The sequence below is a fragment of the Grammomys surdaster genome, unplaced genomic scaffold (genome assembly GCF_004785775.1).
Source record: "Grammomys surdaster isolate TR1022 unplaced genomic scaffold, NIH_TR_1.0 373, whole genome shotgun sequence".
NCBI classification, from domain to species: domain Eukaryota; kingdom Metazoa; phylum Chordata; class Mammalia; order Rodentia; family Muridae; genus Grammomys; species Grammomys surdaster.
The window spans coordinates 10,983,773-11,005,175 of record NW_021604792.1 but is presented as its reverse complement, the minus strand read 5'-3'; the positions used below and the strand labels follow the sequence as shown (position 1 = coordinate 11,005,175).

The 21,403-nt window shown below is 37.9% G+C and overlaps 1 protein-coding gene across 8 annotated transcripts in view; it reads right to left on the bottom strand.

Annotated features, from left to right (window-relative positions):
* The window catches only part of LOC114632484 (killer cell lectin-like receptor subfamily I member 1), a 31,296-nt gene that overhangs the window by 6,911 nt on the left and 2,982 nt on the right, over positions 1-21,403 (bottom strand). For 3 of the 8 annotated variants that reach the window (XR_003713098.1, XM_028781016.1, XM_028781017.1), the window contains exons 2-7: positions 20,542-20,813; positions 9,977-10,060; positions 9,773-9,841; positions 5,377-5,528; positions 4,757-4,860; positions 3,891-3,998 (exon numbers count right to left, since the gene is read on the bottom strand). Coding sequence is in view for 5 of the 8 variants with exons in the window: in XM_028781016.1 (XP_028636849.1) it covers positions 3,891-3,998; positions 4,757-4,860; positions 5,377-5,528; positions 9,773-9,841; positions 9,977-10,060; positions 20,542-20,813 (789 nt within the window). In the remaining 3 variants the exon portion in view is untranslated. Of the gene's footprint in view, positions 1-3,890; positions 3,999-4,756; positions 4,861-5,376; positions 5,529-9,772; positions 9,842-9,976; positions 10,061-20,541; positions 20,868-21,403 lie in introns of those variants that run through there. The other 5 variants (XM_028781019.1, XM_028781018.1, XR_003713099.1 and 2 more) reach the window with 4 other exon arrangements.

Genomic DNA, 21,403 nt, shown 5'->3' with positions numbered 1-21,403 from the left:
CTAAGATTTTTTAGACTGGTAACGCAAGTTAGGGTAGAAAATGATTTAGACCCAGAACTCTTAATGCATCAAGATAGAACAGATAACAGAATACTGTGTACTACAAATTGCCAAATCCTGTGAACTAGACATTATAATGTAAACCATGTGTGATAGTCTTCGTAATAATTATTATTGTGTATAAAGAAAAAGAGTCTTTTATTGGACTAGAAAGGGGAATTACAGAGAGAATATCTTACGTTTGTATGGACATGGCACCTGACAATAAAAAAAAAAAAATCTGATGTCCTATAGCTTAGGCAAGAAAGAGGAGGTAGAACATCGAAGAGGCAGAAAGGATTCTGGTATAGTTCCAGGCAGAAGATTTAACAAGACAGATTCAAGGTACCTGAGTACAGAATGCATGGAAGAATGTAGGTTAGAATAAATGTGTTAATTTAAATTATAATCTAGTCATAGAGGAGCCTAGCTATGCAGTAAAGTTATTTGCAAATATATTTTGAGTCTGAGCCTTTTTTTCTGGAAGCATAGGACTGAGATGAAGAACCAGATCCAACTTCTACATTTGGAATTTTGATTTTTATAAAGATTTCCTAAATATATCTGGAGACATGCAGGAGCTCTGGCATGTATAGGTGGTATGTGACTCTCTAACTAGGGAGATAAGAACAAGTATAGGCTTACTCCAGATAGTAAGGTGATAAAAGACCAAAGTACAGATATCACCAAACTTCAATTTGGTGAACCAAATTTATTGGTTAAATTTAGTTTATTGGGGTTACTTGCTGCAGCAGATTACTCGATTACTCAAATTACTCAAAGCTAGATCACCAAAGATTTCCTCAGTATGGGTGACAGATTACATGAACCAGAAGCCTGAAGCACACTGCAGAGCCTGCAAGCAGTTCAACAGCCTGAAGAGTGCTCTTTCCAGGTAACTCATTTGGTCAGAGAATGATACTCAGCACTCCTTACTGATTATATACTGTTGCAGGCAAGATAGAATGTATGTTAGTGAATCTGGTCAGTTTCAGGGACTTCCTGAAGTTATTTTGATTTGTTTCCTTCCTGTATTAATGAGCTTCACTCCAGAGTAGATGTTTCAATCTTAGAAGACATTGTTACACAATAACAGGAAAGGTGTAAAGATGGATGGAAATAGATATGATAGATGTAGGTGAAAAGAGAGAAGAAATAAAGGAAAGAATAAAGAAAAGAGAAGAGTAGAGAGAAGATAAAGAAAGTGAAAAGAGGGAGATAGTGAATATCAAGCTGGAAAGCCTTCCATTCTAGAAGAACCATGGAATTTCTTTCCCAGATTTTACTGCAGAACCTGTGAACACGAGGCAGCCATTGAGACTGAGCACCACCCTTGAGCTTTTACTCTCATTCTTGTTGGCATCAGCTAAGTATTAAGCTTCAGTTATTGTTTGTTTTATCATTGCAGTCTGCTTAGTGTAATAGAGCACTGTAATTTGGATAATTTGTAAGATGAATAAAAAATTATTTAATCCTTATGGTCTAAAATGCTACGTAACCCTAAGAGCAGGTGGCAGCTCTGGTTGGCTCTAGTTGTCTCTGGTTGGCTCTAGTTGTCTCTGGTTGGCTCTCATTGGCTATTGTGAGAGACTTACTTAGACATGTCATCTGAATGGACCAGGTACTGATGAGAAGTGAGGCCTCATCAGCATCATCATTGTTATTTTATGGGTCTGGGCCTTTGGCTGTGTTTGTACCATGTGTGTGCCCTCTAAGAACATAGAAGGGTATTGGATTCACTGGAACTGAAGTTACAAATAATTGTAAGCCTCCCTGTGTGTACTGGAGATTGAATCTGAGTCCTTTAGAATAGGATCTAGTGCTCTCAACCATTGAGCCATCACTCAAACACCACAGTCATTACCTCTAAATGTCAGCAGTAGGACAATGGTGTTCATAGCTGTGGTTTTCCTCTCTGAAATTGCTCTTAATGGTTTTGCAGCTTATTGTATTTTAATCCAAACAATAATTTTTAGAAATTCAATTGGAGAATTGTTTGCCATTGTTTCTTTAAGGATTTAAAATATGAAAATTTTAAATTTTCAGTTTTAGTCCTTTTAGCACAAGAATTATGTTTTTCCATCATGGTTTTCATTCCTGCCTTGACTCTCTCCTTTGTTCTTTCATCATCACTGGGTCACTTTTCAAAGGACAGAAAGTAAAGTATTATCTGCTCTCTAGAAAAGTGGCTTGACTGAGTTCCTTTTATAAAAATTTATTTACTTAGTATTTTATACTATAATAATTCATACAAGAAAGATACAGAAAACCTTTCTTAATAAGCCGAGTAAAAGCATATTGGTCTTTTATTAGCTGGTGATCAAGAGCAGGTTCATGTCTCAACACCTCATGATGCTGAAACTCAGGGGCACAATATTTTTAAAGGCAAAAATCACAAAGACCATAATTTATATCAATGTTAGACAAGGCTCAAAATAACTTTGAAGCATTAATTTCTGGCAGAACATACTAGTAATCTTAGACACAGCATGACAATTTTTTGAGTCATACCTTCTTCAATTATTTAGCTTCTGTTAAATTGGTATAAACATTAACTATTCTGGTTAATACATCTGGACCATGGAAATTCAATTGTGTTTCTAGGGTAGATGGTGTAGGTAGATAGAAAGGTAAGCAAGCACAAAATGAAGTCAGGAGAAGATAACATGATGGTAGTCACTTCAATATATCTGTGAGTGCATATGTGAGTTTTTATGTGTATCATGTGCATGCAGGAGCCCAGGAAGATGAGAAGAGTGTGTCAGATCTACTACAACTAGAGTTACAGGCTGCTTTGAGATAGCAAGTTGATGCTGGGTATTGAACCTGTACCTCTGCAGGAGCGGTATGCACTCTTAACCTCAGAGCTGTCACTGCAGCTCAGCTAAGCTTCTTAACTATTTCAATCGAAGTTGCATTTGTTATTTTTTAAAGATTTATTTACTGTATATGAATGAATACACTGTCGCTGTCTTCAGACACACCAGAAGAAGGCATCTGATTCCATTACAGATGGTTGTGAGCTACCACGTGGTTGCTGGGAATTGAATCAGGACCTCTGGAAGAGCAATCAGTTCTCTTAACCTCTGAGCCATCTCTCCAGCCCCTGCATTTGTTATTAATTGTTTTTCCATTAAACCTGTTCTTGCTATTTCAAGCATAATCATCAATATGTCTTTTGAACAATCTTCAAAGGTATCTGCCCATTAGGAATACTACACTGGGTGAGGTGGGCTGCATCTCTGGTCTACCTACTAGGTCTGCTGAGACTCAAAACTAGTTTTAGCCCTGGGAATACAGATCAGGCTGAACAACAACATAGGATAAGCATACTCCAAAAACAAAAACCAAGCTAGTAACATGGCTCAGTGTGTAGCAAAATTTATTCAAGCCTGGGGACCCCTGGAGTCCACATAAAAGTGGAAGGAGAAAATCACTTCCACCAACTTATCCTGTGACCTCCACATGCTTCATGGAGTCCTTATTCCTTATACATGAAAAAATACACAAATAACTTTTAAAAAACCCACTATATTCATATGGAATCCTTTGATCACTTTAAGTCTATTGCTAAATTACCAAATATAAATGGTATTAGATATGTAATTTATTAATAACAGAAATCTTGATCGAGTTGTGATCATCATTAAGAAGAGTATTTCTCACTCAATATGATATCGATGATAAAAAATATAATCACCATCTCATCTCAGTAAAACATCTTCAAAATCCAAAAACCATCATCATTGGCCTTTTGACAAAGATCAAATATGAAAATTATAAACTCAAGAAATAACAGACATTTTGATGTTCATAATTAAATAAAATTATTATAGCGAGATAGGTGTCACCTTATATTAAATTCACAGGTGTAAGATTTCCTAGATGAGCAGTCACCAGAAATGAATTGGTTCCCACGCAGATAATGACAGCTGTTATTCTTTTCTGAATCATAAATTCTGTAGAAAAACAATTTAAAAAAAATCATAAATCATAAGGTAGTTATTAGAGATCACAGTTTTTAATTTTAGAGTTTGAATTAGCTAAAACTAGTCCAGGCCAAAGAGATGAAAACATATTGTTACAGGAAGAAAACAACGAGCCACCAGTGAGTGGTGACCTTTAATTGCAAAATGGTAAGCTTAATGGAAAACATCAGACACAAGCGAATCCTACACTGTCTGAGAAAGCAGGATTGGGATTCAAATAAGTAGGAAATGGTACACGGCTTTAGCAGCGGTTTTCCATCTGCCTAATGCTGGGAACCTCTAAGAGAGTTCCTTAGGATGTGGTGACCACCAAACATAAAATTATGTTGTGGCTACTTAATAAAACTGTAAATTCACTACGGTTGTGAATTGTAATGTAAATATCAGATTTGCAGGACATCTTCTATGGGACCTCTTGTGAAAGTGTCATTCAGCCTTTAATGGGTTCACAACCCACAGATAGAGAATCGTTGCTTTAGAGTTGCAAACTTCCTAAAATGATGTATAAGTGTCTCCAGGGTGTCCAGTAGAGTGAATGTTTTCAATGTGAGATTCTATCAGGCTAACATATTTTCTCTTTTATGACCTACAGATTGCTGCTTCTACATCAGAGTGAGTGCTTTTCTTTCTTCTTAATGCTTCCTCTGTGCCACACAGAGACAGGACACACATGTATAACAGTCCTACTACCCTCAGCAAAGCCCATTTTATCCAAAGATCTTACTTACAAGGTGTGCTGTGTTTTACCGTCATTTCCCCATAACCAGGACCTGTTGGTTCCATCCTTTTTGAGAAGAATCCACCCTTCAATTTCAAACAATAACAAATTTTCCTGATGAGTACAGAAAATCACAATCCATAAGTGAATGTACAATCCTAATTCATTTTCTTTCTTTTTGCTTCCTAAAAAAATAATTTCTTTGAATTTGTATATATCTTTAATATTTGAAACAGAATTTCACCCCATGGTCCAAACTGATTTGGAGACTCACTATGTAACCCAAACTGGCCTCAAAGCTCATGGTGGTCCTCCTGTCTCAGCCTCTCAAGTGTTAGGGTAACAGGAAGGAGTTACCATGCTGGGTGAAATGTCCCTTCCTTACTGAATAGCAGCTTTGGGTCTTGTTGCATAGAAAATGCTGACTAGAGGTCATTTCCTGCTTTGATTTTCTTGTAGCATTAAGTCTCAGAATGCTGGAGAGTCCTCCCTGTGTTCTCACTAAGGATAAAAGCAAATTGTCATGAGCAGGTCTCACATGACCTCTAGAACATTCAGTCTGATCTTCATGGACAGTGTTCCCAGTGCCATCAGTTACAAAGAGAAGAAAAGCAGGAATGTGTGACTTACCAGCTCTTCTTCAGAGTCTATGATCACAAGATGAGATTTCAGTTCCTCACAGGCAGACTGACTCTCTGCCCAGGTTTTCGTTCCATGAAAAGCTTGATAGAAATGGTTTCCAAAGGCAATCCAGTCAGATGAACAAAGATCATAGGAGGAGTCTAGGAAATGCACATGTGTGAAATGGTTTCTCAGTACTAAAATGACTATTAGTATGATTGCTAGGCTTTTGTGAGACTCATGACTCCTACATAGAGAGCAAAGTTTCATTAATGCCTTTGCTGGTGTCCTAGTTAATGCAAGGTGCAAAGATGTTCAGCCAGTCTCCTGCCTATGACCTATTCTTCCGTCCCAAGAAGGTATACAACTGGTGAGTAATGTTTATACAACTTTTATTTAATTAGTGATTTCAAATTTTTGATTTAGATTTTTCTGTGTAAAAGACAATATAAATTGCTTCCTGTGGGAAAAGCAAAATTAAATATTATATTTGCCATAATCATGTTGGCACATTTAAGTTGCTAAATAATATGTAATTAGATGAATAGAAAAATAGGTACTGAAATGATTTTAAATTGGAGTTATTTTTTAAAATAATGGCTCTTTGTACACAAAATTAAAATACATAAGTAGATTTAAGTAGTATTCTAACTATTTAATAAGTATACTCTGAATTTTTCATTTGTGTAACATTTATAACCATCCAAAGTTAAGTTAGTTACATTTGTTCTCATAAAGATGAGGGCACTTACTTGTCTGTCTCTCATTTCACAGATTATTGTGATCGTGCCGTGTCTGTATTTATAAAGTAAAAATTATGTTTTTTAATTTATTTATTGAAATATCATTCTTACCATTCAAAATATTTTACAGCTAATATATGTCTAGGAAAGTTTATAAAAATTAATAAAGGTAATGCTTTCTAGGATAGCACAGATAAAACATAAATCTCTCATTTTAAATTTATGCCTACTATAAAAATACATGTTGCCCATTTTAATGATACTATATCTGTGAGAATTAATGCAAGTATATTTTGAAGTATGAAAAGGTACATTTTAATAGAATCATAGGTTAAGTGCGTGCGTCTTAGTTAGACCAAGAGTACATGTCTCTTTTTCTTTTTTTGTTTCAATTTAAAAGTTCTCCTACTTTAGACACAGTGTAAGTTTTCCAGGTTTGAAATCATACATCATTAAAAAAATTCATGTGTAATTGCTAGTGGGCTTAAACACTGTAGGCAAAACACTGTTCTTATTGCAAAGGGAAAAAGAAATAACTTATTCTACTCCAGGTTCAGTGATATTTGCTCAGGAACATGGATTCAGGTGGTACTGAATACTACATGTCAGTGCAGAAGCAGTTTTGGGAAATATTAATACCCTCTAAAGGTTCACAATGTAGCCGAATAGATTTTAAGTGAGAGAGATGGGCAATGAAGACTATAAAATCAACAAAAGAGAGCCCTACATAATTTGGTTCTGGATCTGTAACATTCTAACTGTGCTGAACCATAATGTTTCAAACATTTTATTCTACTTCTTAGAATGTTTCACATACATATTATTTTTTCTGGGAACCTTAGTTTACCAGATGTTTCTATGTGAATTAGTAGTTTGACTTTATCTTTTATGGCTGATTTATTTGTGTCCTTTACCTGTATTTTCATTTTACACAGTTTTTTACCCAATTTTCTTCCATTAAACTCTGAACTACTCACATGCATTCATTTCCTGTGTAGCCTTTAACTATTCTCAATATTTGCTCCCCTTTGTGAGTAACCAGCACAACATTTTTACTTCTGTGTCCCACTAGCCTTATTCTGTCTATCATTACTGTGATAAACTCCATGATCAAAACCAACTTGGGTAGGAAAAGGTTTATTTAGCTATCAGGCTAAAGGCCATTGTCAAGGAAGCCAGGGCAGGAGCTCAAGACAGGGACCTGGAGGCAGGAACTGAAATAGAGACCATAGAGGAAAGTTCCTTACTGGCTTGCTTATAGACACACAGACAGTTATCTTTCTTATGCCACCAGGCCATCTACTTAAGAATGACACTGTATTAGAGGAGCTGGAAACACTTAAACCATTTAGCAATTAAGGCCAAGAGACCAATCTAATGGAGTGTGATTCTCAGTTATGATTCCCTCTTTACTGGTATGTCTAGGATTGTTTCAAGTTGACTAAACTGAACCAGTTCCTCCATATGTCCTTGGTTCCCTTACTGACTTGGATACTAGTCTCACTAAACTGAAGTTTTTGCATAGTTTTCATTGCTTCCAGTTCAGTTACTTCAAGGAGTGAGTCAAAGATCAGAGATTTACATTTTGTCAGTTTAAAAATATCTGAGACAAAGGGAAGCTGAGCTTCATTTTCAGATACAGAATTGTTTGACCTGGGACTGGTCAGCAGCAGGTCTATCTCCCTGGTCCTCCCAGCAGCCTTTGTTCTCCTAGGCTAAGTCAGTTTGGTTTGTGTCCATTGATGTCAAGGTTCCCTATGCAACTATCATTGTAAAGGAATACAAAGTAAAAGGAAAAAACAAAAGGAAGAGAATAAAGGAAGAGGATTGAAGAAACACTAGTAAGGAAAGTGGCAAGGCACGTTTCAAGAAAACATTTAAATGAACTTGAGGCTAGCTCAGAGGAAGAGAATTTATGCCCATAGGCGAGCCAACTACCTGTGGCTAAAGAGCTCATGAGCTTTAGAACAGAACCTACTACTGCCATGTTCCTAATGCTGTATAATTTCAAGCTGTGTTCGTCTTCTTTTTTTTTTTTTATTTGTGTGTGTGGTTTTTCGAGACAGGGTTTCTCTTATAGCCTGGGCTGTCCTGCCCTGGAACTCATTCTGTAGACCATGCTGGCCTCAAACTCAGAAATCTGTCTGCCTCTGCCTCCCAAGTGCTGGGATTAAAGGCGTGCACCACCACTGCCCGGCTTCAAGCTGTGTTCTAAATGCTTATCCTTATACCCACACTCTTGCAGCTGATACAGTCAGAATTCCACAACTGACCAAACTGCAGAGCACAAGTAATTGATTATGTGGTATCCTACAAAATTTGATATATCTATGATGTAACCCCTATACCTAAGGCTCAGGGAAATTTGCAGAAGAGAGGTCATAAAGATTGAAAGAGGCAGAGGACCAGGACATCTGGTATAACATACTGTCTTCTAGTTATAACAAACAAATTATGTCCGTGAAATCTCAACAACTTGGTTACTTAAACAACGCCTATATAAGGACAACACCAATCAACATGTACATAGATGTAGCACGAAACAGCGATAACAGCTAAAGGAGAGATGTGAATTTTGGGGGATCCGGGAATACTGAGAATTTGGAAGAGGGAAATGGAGGTATGAAAATGATGTAAATACCGTACTCCCATATGAAATTCTCAAAAAATGTAATGAAAAATACATTCATCTAAAAATTCATGCAAAGGGGTAGAATCTGATGAGCAGGATTATTTCGTGTTTGCAAACATTAATACCGGATGGCTCTAATGCCAGTGAAGGAACGGACTTGCCACTGAGAGTACAAACAAGCATGCAAAGAACAAATGTTCTGTTCTTTCATGTCCGTGACGCAGACTACCACCAGAAGTTATGGACAGATTGAAGGTGGATAATTCACCTCAACATATTGGGAATAAAGTTATGTCCTCATACTTCAAATGATTTAATTACGAAAAAAAAACCTCAGAGGTATAACTAGCTGCTTGGGTTTTAGTTAATTCTAGATGAAGTCAAATTGACATAGCCACCACATTTGTCAATCATCAGCCCAGTGGCAGCTGTCATTAAATGTTTAGAAATATTTGCATATAGTCATTTGCAGCTGTGGCTTCTTTTTCTCTTGTTCAAATGTGCAACGTAGAATTCCTGAGAATGTATACCAGGACTGCTTTCGACATACAGGCTCATCATGCTCTATACTGGGAATATGCACACATAAATATATATTTCCTAGGATTACTTTTTATTTCACTTATTTTTATTTTCAAACAACAGTAACATGGGCAATTCATATTTACTAGTCTACATATTTGAATCACAGTTTCTTCTAATAAACACAAAGCAATGAAGATAAACACAAATAGCTGTAATTTCTGGGGATTTTACTTTTCAGATTCTCTTAGTTTTAAGCCATGTGAGTTCTTTTCTCATAAGGGTCTAAATGAACAACACTATTTCTGGCTATCATGATTGATTGAAGTTTGTGGAAATAGGAAGTAATGGAAAGTCTTGGAATTGAACTCTATAAAGAATCACCAACATCCTCAGAGTTAACACTCACTTCATTCTGAGAGCTAACACTCACTAACATCCTCAGAGTTAACATGCACAGACATCCTGGGAGTTAACACTCACAAACATCCTTAGGGTTAGTACTCACCATCTTCTTTAGGACACAGAAGAGGAGGAAATGAGGTTTGTCTGCTTTGCTCTTCTTGACTAGAAAGCACTGGGGCATAATTCAAGGCAGGAGTTAGTAGTGTTTGAGCTATTATCATGTATATGCTGTGAAGTGCAGTCATGCTATAATCACATTACTGAAAGCACAACTGCTGCAAAGTGAAGAAGTTGCTTAACTGCTTACATTTTGGAAGTAAGATCCCCACGGTTGTCATCAACACCACACACAAGGCTCCAAGCATGCTGGTTACCACCCTCCATTTGGGGCCTGAAAAGAGAAAGAAACAGTAACAATGACTGAGTTTCTAACTTCCAGGAAGGACCAGCGTGTCTCCAACTTAGGTTTAAAAGCCATCCTATAGTAAAGAAATACTAGGTTCATTCCTGTTTACCATTAAACCTGTTTCCTAAGGACTTTGCTATGCCTCACCTGTAACTTTAACTGAAAATGATTCTGTACTGCCTGTTCCAGGATGGAAATTCTGTCTTTATTTCAAAGAGTTGTTTATACCCATCTTGCAACCCTAACATTGCTTTAAAAGGTAATATGACCATGGATGTCTACCTTGTTACCACTCCCTGTTGTTATGATTTCCTTGTTATGTCCAGTTTGCAACCATGCCTTTATTTCAAGAGACCTTTAGGAATAATGTACAAGCTTATCTTATGCTCCTGTAACCCCATCTATTTTCCTTGCCAAATCCCCCATCTGGAGGCCCTCTACCCCTAACCTTATTTTTCTCAAATCTGATGCTGATCTCTCAAACTCTTATTTAGGGTGAGTCAGCCTGCTTACATGTATAAATCAGCTTGCTTTAATTAATTTCTGGCTTTAATTAATTTGTCCAAGATGATTTGAGTTGGTAGTCTTTATCCCCTGGTCTTTAGAATTAACATTAGCAGTTCCCCAGATCATGACTCCAATCCTAATTCAGAAGCCAGACTCTTCTCTCTTGTTCTCCAGGACTGAAGAATTTCTCCAAAAGGTATTCACCTTGGAGATATTCCAAGACCCAGAAGCACACTTCAGTTCCTCAGACTTCCTGGGCAAATGGCTGCACCAAAGGAGAGAAAAACAAATACCTTTCTTATCATTTTATTACAGAGGCCTCCTTTGGAAAATCATGAAAACTTTTATTTGTTTTTTAAAAAAAATGTTTTGTGTATTTACATTTCAATCACTGCCCTCCTCCTCAAGCTTTTGATATTTTTCCTGTGACATTTGGTTTCTGGTCCTGTTCTGGTTCCATGAGATCCCAATCTTGGGCCATAGTGGGTCTCATGAAGCTCAACATTCTTCCATCCGGGGCAAAGGGAGATGTCCAAGGGTCCACTGGTTATTTATGATTAATTGGGAATTCAGACAGAGCCATCAGTTCCCTTTCTGACTGACTTTGCGACCCTAATAGATCCCTGGTGATACTGGGGTCCCAGAAAATTTGTGGGGCCAGGTACCTGAGTGCCCATTGGTAGAGTTTCAATGCCTAAGCTGTACAACAGGGCCAAGGAACCATAAGGACATCCCATAACACTAGGACCTAGCCCATGGTTTGGAGAGGCCCAACCCAGGAGGATGACAGGCATACCTGGATCAGAGATGGACCTCAGTAAGGCCCAGTCTAGCTGAATTAGGGAAACCTGTCACTTAGAAAGCCTCCAGTGGGTACCTGGCATGTGAGATGGAGAGGGAGGCAACTGAAAAACTCTTTCTATTTGTTAAGAAAATTACTGTAGTCAAACCAGTTAACCTCTTAATGACCCTGATTGTTGTCGTTGTCTAGGTTATTATTTGGCGATGTTTTGTTTTGTGTTTTCCTTGTCTGTATGCATTCCGCCTGGGGAAAGTTTTATGTACTGATTGTATTTTCATTCTCTCCATTTCTTGTGTGTATGTTTCTGTGCCAGATACAGGTGGAAATGGGAGGCAGACCAAGCTCTATCTGCATCCACTCCCATGCTGTCTAGCTGAGACAATGTGGACATACTCCAGCATGCTATCCTGTGTGCACACTTTGTGTACATGCTGGTTCCAGACCCAAGTCCACCGCTGCCTTGCCATTCCTTCCTTGACAGACAATACTTAGAATTCTTCATTTCTGAGCTTTCTGGCCACTGGATTCAGCAAGGATTCAAAAATTTTTTGGGTATGGAAGACATTGAAATATTGTCATATGCTATTTTGCTATAATGAGAAGCTGGCACTGAAGTTGGAATGTGTCTGTCATATGTCAGCAGAGTCACCCCACTTTGTGGCAGAAAAAAAGAGCAAGGCAGAAAAGTTAACAAAATTAGAACATTGGTGTCATTTCACTATCTAAAACTTATGCTAAGATATAAATCTTTCTCAAGATTTATAAGGCTATTAAGTAAACATTCTGTACCTCAGGATTTATGAGTTTATTGGATATAGTTAAAAATCTCTAGCATATATAGGAAAAGTTGACTTGAAACTTATAACACAGGGTCAATAATTAAAAGGCTACACAAGCAATATTAAAACACAGACCTAATCCATTGATATGATATGTATAGTTTTGTGCAAATATTCAAAAGTGTAAACTTGCTTTTTAACTACCACAGTCCTGCTTTTGACTATTCTGCTACCTGAAATATGTCAACTCTAAACATGGCTTTTATGCTTAAAAGATCACCCTGAGAAAGGATCAAGTCTACATTGAAATCCCAAATATTCAGCATAATCCCTGGTCAATTAAGTTAGGGGATAACTACTAAATACCAGAAACTGAAATATTCCTATCTTTTGATGCAGCAAGACAATGATCTACGCAATTTGATAAAGAACCTATAGAATGTCTCTCCTTAACTAAGATCTATTTAGGTTAACAGAGGCTGGTTTAAGAAGGTATGTCTAGCCTATTTGTCTTTGCTAATTTTGTTAAGTTTTCATTATTTTGGTAAACTGAGTCACACAAGAAACTATGATAGTACCACAGAGAAATAGTGATAAAAACTGTATGGTATTTGTACAGGAAAAGACATGTTGATCAATGAAATTAAATCAAAGACCCAGAAATAAACCAACATACCTATGGACACTTGTTTTTGATAAAAAGTCAAAACCATACAGTGAAAAAAAAAAAGAAAGGCTCTTTAACAAATGGTGCTGGATTAACTGAATGTCTATGTGCAGAATAATGAAAATGGGTGCATATTTAAAATTTAAGTACAAATGAATCAAGAACCTCAACATAAAACCAGGTACACTAAATCTTACAGATTAGATAGTGGAAAATAGCCTCAAACACATTGGTATTGGAGACAATTTCCTGAACAGAACACAAATGGCTCAGGCTCTAAGATCAACAATTGATAAATATGACATCATGAAACTACAAAGCTTCTGTAAGACAAAGGACACTGTCTACAAGACACAAAGGCAGCCTACAGATTGGGAAAGGATCTTTATCAACTCTACATCTGAGAGAGGGCTAATATCTAAAATCTATAAAGAACTCGACAAGTTAAACACCAACAACCCAGGCAATACAGTTAAAAAATCAGGCGGAGAGCCAATCAGAAAATTCTAAACAGAGTAATCTGGAATGCCTAAGAAGCACTTAAATAAGTGTTCAAAGTCCTTAGTCATGAGGAAAATGTAAATCAAAATAACTCTGAGGTTCCTTCTTACATCTTTCAGAATTTCTAAGATCAAAAACTTGAGTGATAGCATGTGCTAGAGAGAATTTGTAGCAAAGGGAATACTCCTCCAATGCTGGTGGGAATGAAAACTTGTACAACCACTTTGAAAATCAATTTGGCCAATTTTTTTTTTTTTTAACAGAAAACTGGGAATAGTTCTACCTCAAGACCCAACTATACCATTTTAGGGCATATACCTAAAAGATGCTCCACTATGCCACAAAGACATCTGCACAGCTATGTTCATAGTAGCTGTATTTGTAATAGTCAGAAACTGGAAATAACCTAGATGTCCCTCAGCTGAAGAATGGATAAAAATGTGATACATCTATACAATGTAATACTGTTCAGCTATTATAAACAAAGATATAACGAGTTTTGCAGGCAAATGAATGCAAGTTGAGAATATCATCCTGAGTGGGGTAACTGAGTCCCAAAATGACATGCACCATGCATGGTATGTATTCACTTATAAATGGATATTAGTCCTAAAATAGAGGATAATCATGTTACAGTCCACAGACTCAAGTAGGCTAGACAGGAAGGAGTCTCGCTTGGAAGGGAGAATGAAATGGTCATGGAAGTCAGATGAAGGGACATGGGTGGGAGAAGGGATTGGGAGGGGAGTGCTGGGTTTGGGTTGGGCTTGAGAAGAGGTCATGGGAATGACTGGATGGCCATGTGAATGAATGGAAATCTGAATCCAATAAGGGGGTAGATGTAGGAGACATCTCCAGAAAGAGACAGAGATCTGGGATAAAGGAAGCCCTCAAGAATCAATGGGAATGATCTTAGTTGTGACTCTTTGCCCTGGACCTATGGAACCTAGGGTGGGTAGGTAGTAACCCTGGAGGGAGTGATAGAGATACCGAACAACCCACAAAACTTTTGTCTCCCAATTTTTCCTATCTACAAGAAATGCAGGGACATGGGATGGAGCAAAAACTGAGTGAACAACCAATAAAGAACCGGCCCAACTTATGACACATCCCATGGAAAAGCACCAATCCCTGACACTACTGATACTCTGTTATGCCTGCAGACAAGAGTATAGTAGCATGACTGTCTTCTGAGACTCTCCACTTACCAGCTGACCCAGTCAGATTCAGATACCCACAGCCAAACAGTGGATGAAGCTTGGGGACTCTTGTGGAAGAAAAGAAGGAAGAATCACAGCCCCTAAGGGGATAGGAATTCCACAGGAAGACCAACAGAATCAACTAACCTTGGAGCCCTTGGAACTCTAAGAGAATAAACCACCAGCCAATGAACACACACAGGCTGGACCTAGGTAACACCACACCTATGTAGCAGCTTGCTCTTCATGTGTGTCCTGAACAACGGGAGTGGGGGCTATCCTCAAAGCTGTTGCCTGTATGTGGGATATGTTCTTCTAGCTGGCTTGACTTGTCTGGCTTCAGTGGGAGAGGAAGTGCCAAGCCTTGTAGAAACTTGAAGTGCCTTGGTGGGGAGATATCCAGGGTGCCCCTGATGTGCTCAGAGGAGAAGGGGAGGGGTGATGGGGAAAGTACTGTGGGAAGGGCTGACCAGGAGTAGGGGACAGTGAGCAGAACATAAAGTGAATAAGTAAAAAATAAAATATAAAATAAAAATATGTTAATACAAAACAACAAACAAATGAACAAACAAACAATGATATTCTGTAATGGTGGACTATGAAAAATCTAGGAAAGTAAAGTTGTTGGTTTTCTTTTTTTTTTTGTTTTTTTTTTTGTTTGTTTTTTTTATTGGATGATTTATTTACATTTCCTATGTTGTCCCCTTACCCCATCCCCCACCACCCCCTCGGAACCCCCAATCCCCTCGCCCCTCCTCCTTCTTCTCTGTGGATGTAACCTCTATCTACACCCCCCCCACTCCCACCTCCCCACCCTCAAAATTCCCACCCCCTGGGGCATCCAGCCTTCATGAGGTCAAGGTTCTCTTCTTCCACCTATGCCCAGCAGGGCCCTCCACTTTTACATATTCAGCTGAAGCCCTGGATCCCCCCCTAAGTGCTCCCAGGCTGGTGGTTTAGACCCTGGGAGCTGTGGTTGGTTGGTATTGTTGCTCTCCTCATGGTGCCACAAACCCTTTCAGCTCCTTCAGTCTTCACTCTAACTCCTCCATTGAGAACCCCATGATCAGTTCGATGGCTAGTTGTGAGCATCTGCCTCTGAATATGTCTGACTCTTGAAGGCCTCTGAGGAGATATCCATATCAGGCTCTTATCAGCATGCACTTCCTGTCTTCCACATCAGCATCTACCTTTGGTGATTGCACATGGGATAGATACTCAGGTGGGGTGGTCTTGAGACGGCCCCTCCTTCAGTTTCTGTCCCTCACTTTGTCTCCATATTTGCTCCCTTGAGTATTTTGTTGCTCCTTCTAAGAAGGACCGAATCACCCTCACTTGGAAGGAAGTTGTTGGTTTTCATATGGACTGTGTTTATGATTTAAAGTTTTATTTTGATACCAAAAAAGCTTCAATTCTTGAACTATAATTTTTAAAGCAAAACTTAGTGAGAATAAAACTATAGAATATGAATCTTGTAAAAGCTACTAAATTGTAAACTGTTAAAGACAATGAAGGCATACAGATGAATAGTCATCTTATAAATTATCATACTCCTTACAAATGTAATTTCTTTACAAGCACTAGCCTACTTATCCTCCTGTATGTTTCACGAACCTACAACAAGTAACAAAAAGCCAGGGAATTTTATTTGACATCAAGTATACTTAATAGACAGCACTCAAAACATTTCTGAGATCTGCAAAATATGCCAACTAAAATGTTTAATGTAACAAGCTTACTATGACATACAGAGATCACCACTCCTAGAGTCAACCCTAAGACTTTCAAAGCAGACTGATGGGACTTAATGACTTCTCCAAGATTGTGATAATACTGACTACTGGGCTAAACTGCTCATGCCTTGCCTGCTGTCAGGGTCCTGCATGGACAGTGTCACTGTTGAGTTGACTCTTCTACTCTGCTCCATGAAAATAAGGTCAGTATCTTTATGAGTTTAGCATCAGTTGCCGATTCCATGTGTTTCACATATAAAACCCAGGCCTTATTTTCTAGAGATATTAGGTTACCTGATGAAAAAAGTAAACTCACAGACAAGTTGACCTTACTAACAGGCTTCATTAAAGGACAAGGAACTTGCTTTGTAAAGAGTGTTCTTAGTAATCAACCCCTTACATATATCTAATGATAAGAAATTGGATAAAAGAGTTCAAATTTTTATAATTTACAAAGGTCTATAATTAATTTAAATGATAAACATCTGAACATATTAAAAAGTCGAAGTAATTTGTGAGGATCTAAGAAAATGACTTAAGGTCTAAAAACCAAATTAGTCTATGCTATTGCTATTCTAAGATTTCAAAACTCAACGTTTTAACACTGATCAATGAAGTGCAGATAAGCTGGTAATTCACCAACTATTATTATTAATCACAAGTCGAAGATTTTAAATGTCCTCTGCTTGTCATTTAAATATAAACTTAAAGATGCTTCCGAACATGCTAAAAATATCTCTGAACCATCTATATGTCCAGCCCTCTGGACAAAGACAATTGTTTTTCATACTTTTGAACCTAATTCTATAGCTTTTGCTATGACTCAAAGACGTGAATATACCCCAGCTGTTTTTCAGACACCTAGAGGGAGGCTTTTTTTTCCTGCAATATAGATTTAAATACAATGGTAATGTAAGCTTCAGAGAGTCTAAGATACCATAAGACTTAGATCAATCTCTCAGAGATCAAATGGACTACATATTAGTACTCCTTTCGATCAAAAGACTAAGCTTCCCTGCCTACTGCTTATTTTGAAAGGGGAAGTTCCAAATATAAAAGTTTCATTCAAGTTCTTTAACTTCTATGGTGGTTACCAAATTTCTTCCGGGAAATTTGCATAAGTGTAATGTAGTCTGTTTTCCTTATGTCAAGGCCTGAGGAGTTGGATCCCCACATGGCAAGGACCTGTGGGGATATTCATGCAGAATCCCCTGGCCTTTCTTGAGAGACTGCTTGGTTCACATTTGACTTGAATTTGCATTCTTGGCTTTGCTATTGAAAGGTTTACCTTCACTTTGTCCATGATAGATACTTCCCCAGATTCAGAAAAGGAAAGCTCAGACTACGATCCATTATTGTTTGTCTCTTAGGATCATGAGACAGAATAGATCACTACTCCTCTGTTGATAATGGTGATGTGGTTGAGTCAGCACAAGGTCCTGGCAGTGCCAGTGTGTACGACTTTGGTCAAAATCTTTCTTTGCCTCTTCTACACATCCTTCTTCAGGTTCTGAATCCTGCCCAGGCTGGACTCCTGCACTTCTGACTCTAGTCTATATCGGTCTTGGCAGAATTCTACTCAGCTGGTAGACACTATCCAGAAATCAGCTACAGACTGCAAAGTATTCCAAAGGTGATCTACACTGAGCCAGTCCCAGTCTTCCTACAAAACCAGAAATCCCTGGACATGGTTAAAGCTGATGTAAACTGGTCCAGTTGATATCACTGCTCCCTGTCTCTTCAGCTGGGTTAGCAACAAACTGCTTCTTATAAACACCCCATTACTTTAATCTCCTCCTGGGCTTTGAGTAATAGTCAAGTCTTTTTGGGTCCTCACAAAGGAATCCTAATTTGAGCAGGAAGTACTTTCAGAGGAAAATATGTTGCCCCTTGGCCTCAAGAAAGGACTGGAATATTAGGTCCATGGAAACACTATTGGGAATACCTATTGGCATTCCAAGATTATACTGACTTAAAAAATATTTGTTCTATGTATCCTAGTCAAATAGGCATAATTGATAAATGAGCAATAAATGTTTGTAGTGTAAAATTTACTTTTCCCCAGATAAAGATTGCTAAGGCCTTATCACAGGGATACATAATGCAAGGGGCGGGGGTGTGGAGAACCAGCGTGCCTCCATCTTAGTCTTAAAAGCCATTTTATAGTAAAGACAAACTAGTTTTATTCCTGTTCATGATTAAATCTCTGTTTCTAAAGAATTGCAATATGCCTCTCTTATAACTTTAACTACAAATGGATCTGTACTGCCTTTTCCAGGAATGGCAATCTTATACCTGTTTTAAAGATTTGTTTATAAACATCTTGCAGTCCAAGATTTATTTTTTATCAAAAGATAATATGAGCAAATATGATGACTTTGTTTTGAGTATCTGTTGTTATGATTAGCATGTTATGTCCAACTTGCATTCAAGTTTTACTTTCAGGAGTACACTTGGACTAACTTGTAAACTTAGGTTCTGTTCTTGTAACCCTGCCTACTTTGAATGCCAAATCCTCCACTTGAATCCCACCCCCAACTCTGAACTATAAAGACCTTGTTTTATTCACATCCAATGCTGACATCTCTAATTCCACCTTAGGTTGACACAGACTGTAATTTGACAAAAATGCTTTAATTAATTTGGCCATGATTATTTGGGTTGGTGTTCTTTATCCTCTCATTTTTGGAATCATCAGTTTCTTAACTCCAGTTTCTTTGAGAACAACTTCTCCTTGTCTACTGCTAAGAGACATTCAAATATTATGTGTCATCTGGCTTTCACAGGGTAAATCACGTGTGATGAATGTCTTCCTAAAGGTGGGAGTAGTTAATAATAACTAATCCCTTGGGAGAACATTGAAATATTTTGTAATGGACCCAGGGGATCACCTTCTGTGCAAGCCTGGTAACCTGAGTTCCATCTTCGACACCCAAGGATAAAGCCTGTGGTATGCATACGCATCGATACCTGCATCAATACCTGTAATCCCAGTGGTGTTCATATGCATCTGTACCTGTTAACCCAGCAAGTGGACACAAGCTTGGCAACCGGAAGCTCACAGGCCTGCTAGCTGTGGGAAGGCTGCAGAAACTAAGAACCTACTTCAAAATGAGGTGTAATAGAACAGACTTGAGCTGTATGCATATATTCTCCCCTCCCCATCTCTCTTTCTCTCCCCTCTCTCTTTCTTTCCACCCTCACATGTCTATAAAAAAGAAAAAAAAGAAATAAAGAAAGTAATTTTTAGAATTACATTTAACTTCTTAATTTCAGTCTGTTATCTGGTTAAATACGACAAAACTGTTACCACCAAATTACTATGAAAATTATTTTTCTATAATCTGTCATTCCTGTGACACTAAAGTATGATATTTCTTTAAACACATTGGATATTTCTCCTTCTTCTCTTTGGCCCACTGCATGTTCAGAGTAGTTATACTGTGACTGAAATAGATTGAACTGAATAAAGTTGTCATCAATAGTGATTTTCAAGATAGCAAGGAATGAGACCAGCCATCGTGGTTCACACCTGTAATTCAACCATTTTGGAAGGCTAAAGCAAGAGGTTAAAGAAAGATTTGCAATTAAGGCCCATCTGGGCTATATTATAAAACGGTGTTTCCTAGAAATGGGAACAAAGTAGAAAATGGAAATAAAATGAAAACTTTAATAACAGCATTCAAATGTATATATAATTCTCAAACACAATAAAATTCTGTTAGATACTGCTTCTGTAATACTTGAGAGAAATGTATTAAAAGATATTTATTATACTACAGTGTTTTAGACTAGCTATGGGGGAAGGGTGTCTTAAAAAGACATATAATTAACATATTGTGACCAATTTAGAGGAGTTATGTTTCCCTTCCTTTCATTCTGTTTCTGTTGCTGTGATAAAATACTCTGAAAAGATATCTTTGGCCTCAAAGGGGCCTGTTCAACTTACAACTCCCATTAGCAGTCCATCAGAGCAGCAGCAGCCGTGGGAGCTAGGAGCAGCTGGTCACATGCAGTCAAGAACAGAGAGAAATGAACACTCTCATGCTTGGTGGTCACCAGCTTCTACTGTTCTTACACAGTCCAGAGCATGGAGATACCCATTAGAGACATGCTTACAGGCCAAACTGATTTAGATAGGCCGTTAGTGAGATTCTTCCCAGGGGATTCTGTTTTGTGTCATACTGAAAACTAAAATAGTTGTGACAGGTATTGAGAGCCATAATCTAAACCCTAGTGTCGAGACTGGTCAGTTGCAGAAAGGACACAACACTGTACCTTGTCTTTTTCTTCTGACAGGTAGTTTCCTGGGCTGGAACTGAGGTGTTCTGTGGAATGTCAGCTCTGCATATTTTACCTGCTCGTCACTCAGCACTACAGGGCTCTGCTTGGCTGTAGGTGTTCTGTGCTTCTGTGGAGACTTATACGTCTTCATCTCTGTGTATGTAACATCCTGCTTGTTTGCTATATATTCATGGTATTTACTGTGAGGCATTTCTTTCTGGTTCACTTCAGTCTTGGTAGCTTGCTGCTCTTGTTCTGGAGTATTTCTGTCACAAAGAATCACATGCCCATTTCATTGTTGAGCCATCTCTGAGCCTAAGCTGTCATGTAAAAATATTTGATTATGAAATTGGTGGGGAAAATGGAGGAAATGAAAGGACAAATCCCTCCCTGAATGTGGTACATTTGCTGATTAAGAAATATGGTTCTATCATCCCTTAAAATGTTCAAACCCACTTTTCCTCTCTGAGTCTATTTTTAAAGTTTTGGACCTGGGATTTCATTCAAGATTTCTTCTCAGCATTCTATGTATACTGTTGAGTCCATAATAATAAAAATGGTTAAAATATCGCTCTATTAAAGAACAATTTGAAATTTAAACTGAAGTCAGTTTAAAATCAGGTGTCTATATAATGTATTAATGAAATAAAGTATTATTTGGTGGAGTAAAATATCCAGAGTGCAAAAGTAGACTTAGCTTAGAAACTTAACAAATTCTGCATTAGGGCAGAAGCATGCCAGTCTCCTTACATAAGATTAATTTCTATCTAAGTATTTCTCAATTATTTCAATTATTTACACACACACATGAGAGAGAGAGAGAGAGAGAGAGAGAGAGAGAGAGAGAGAGAGAGAG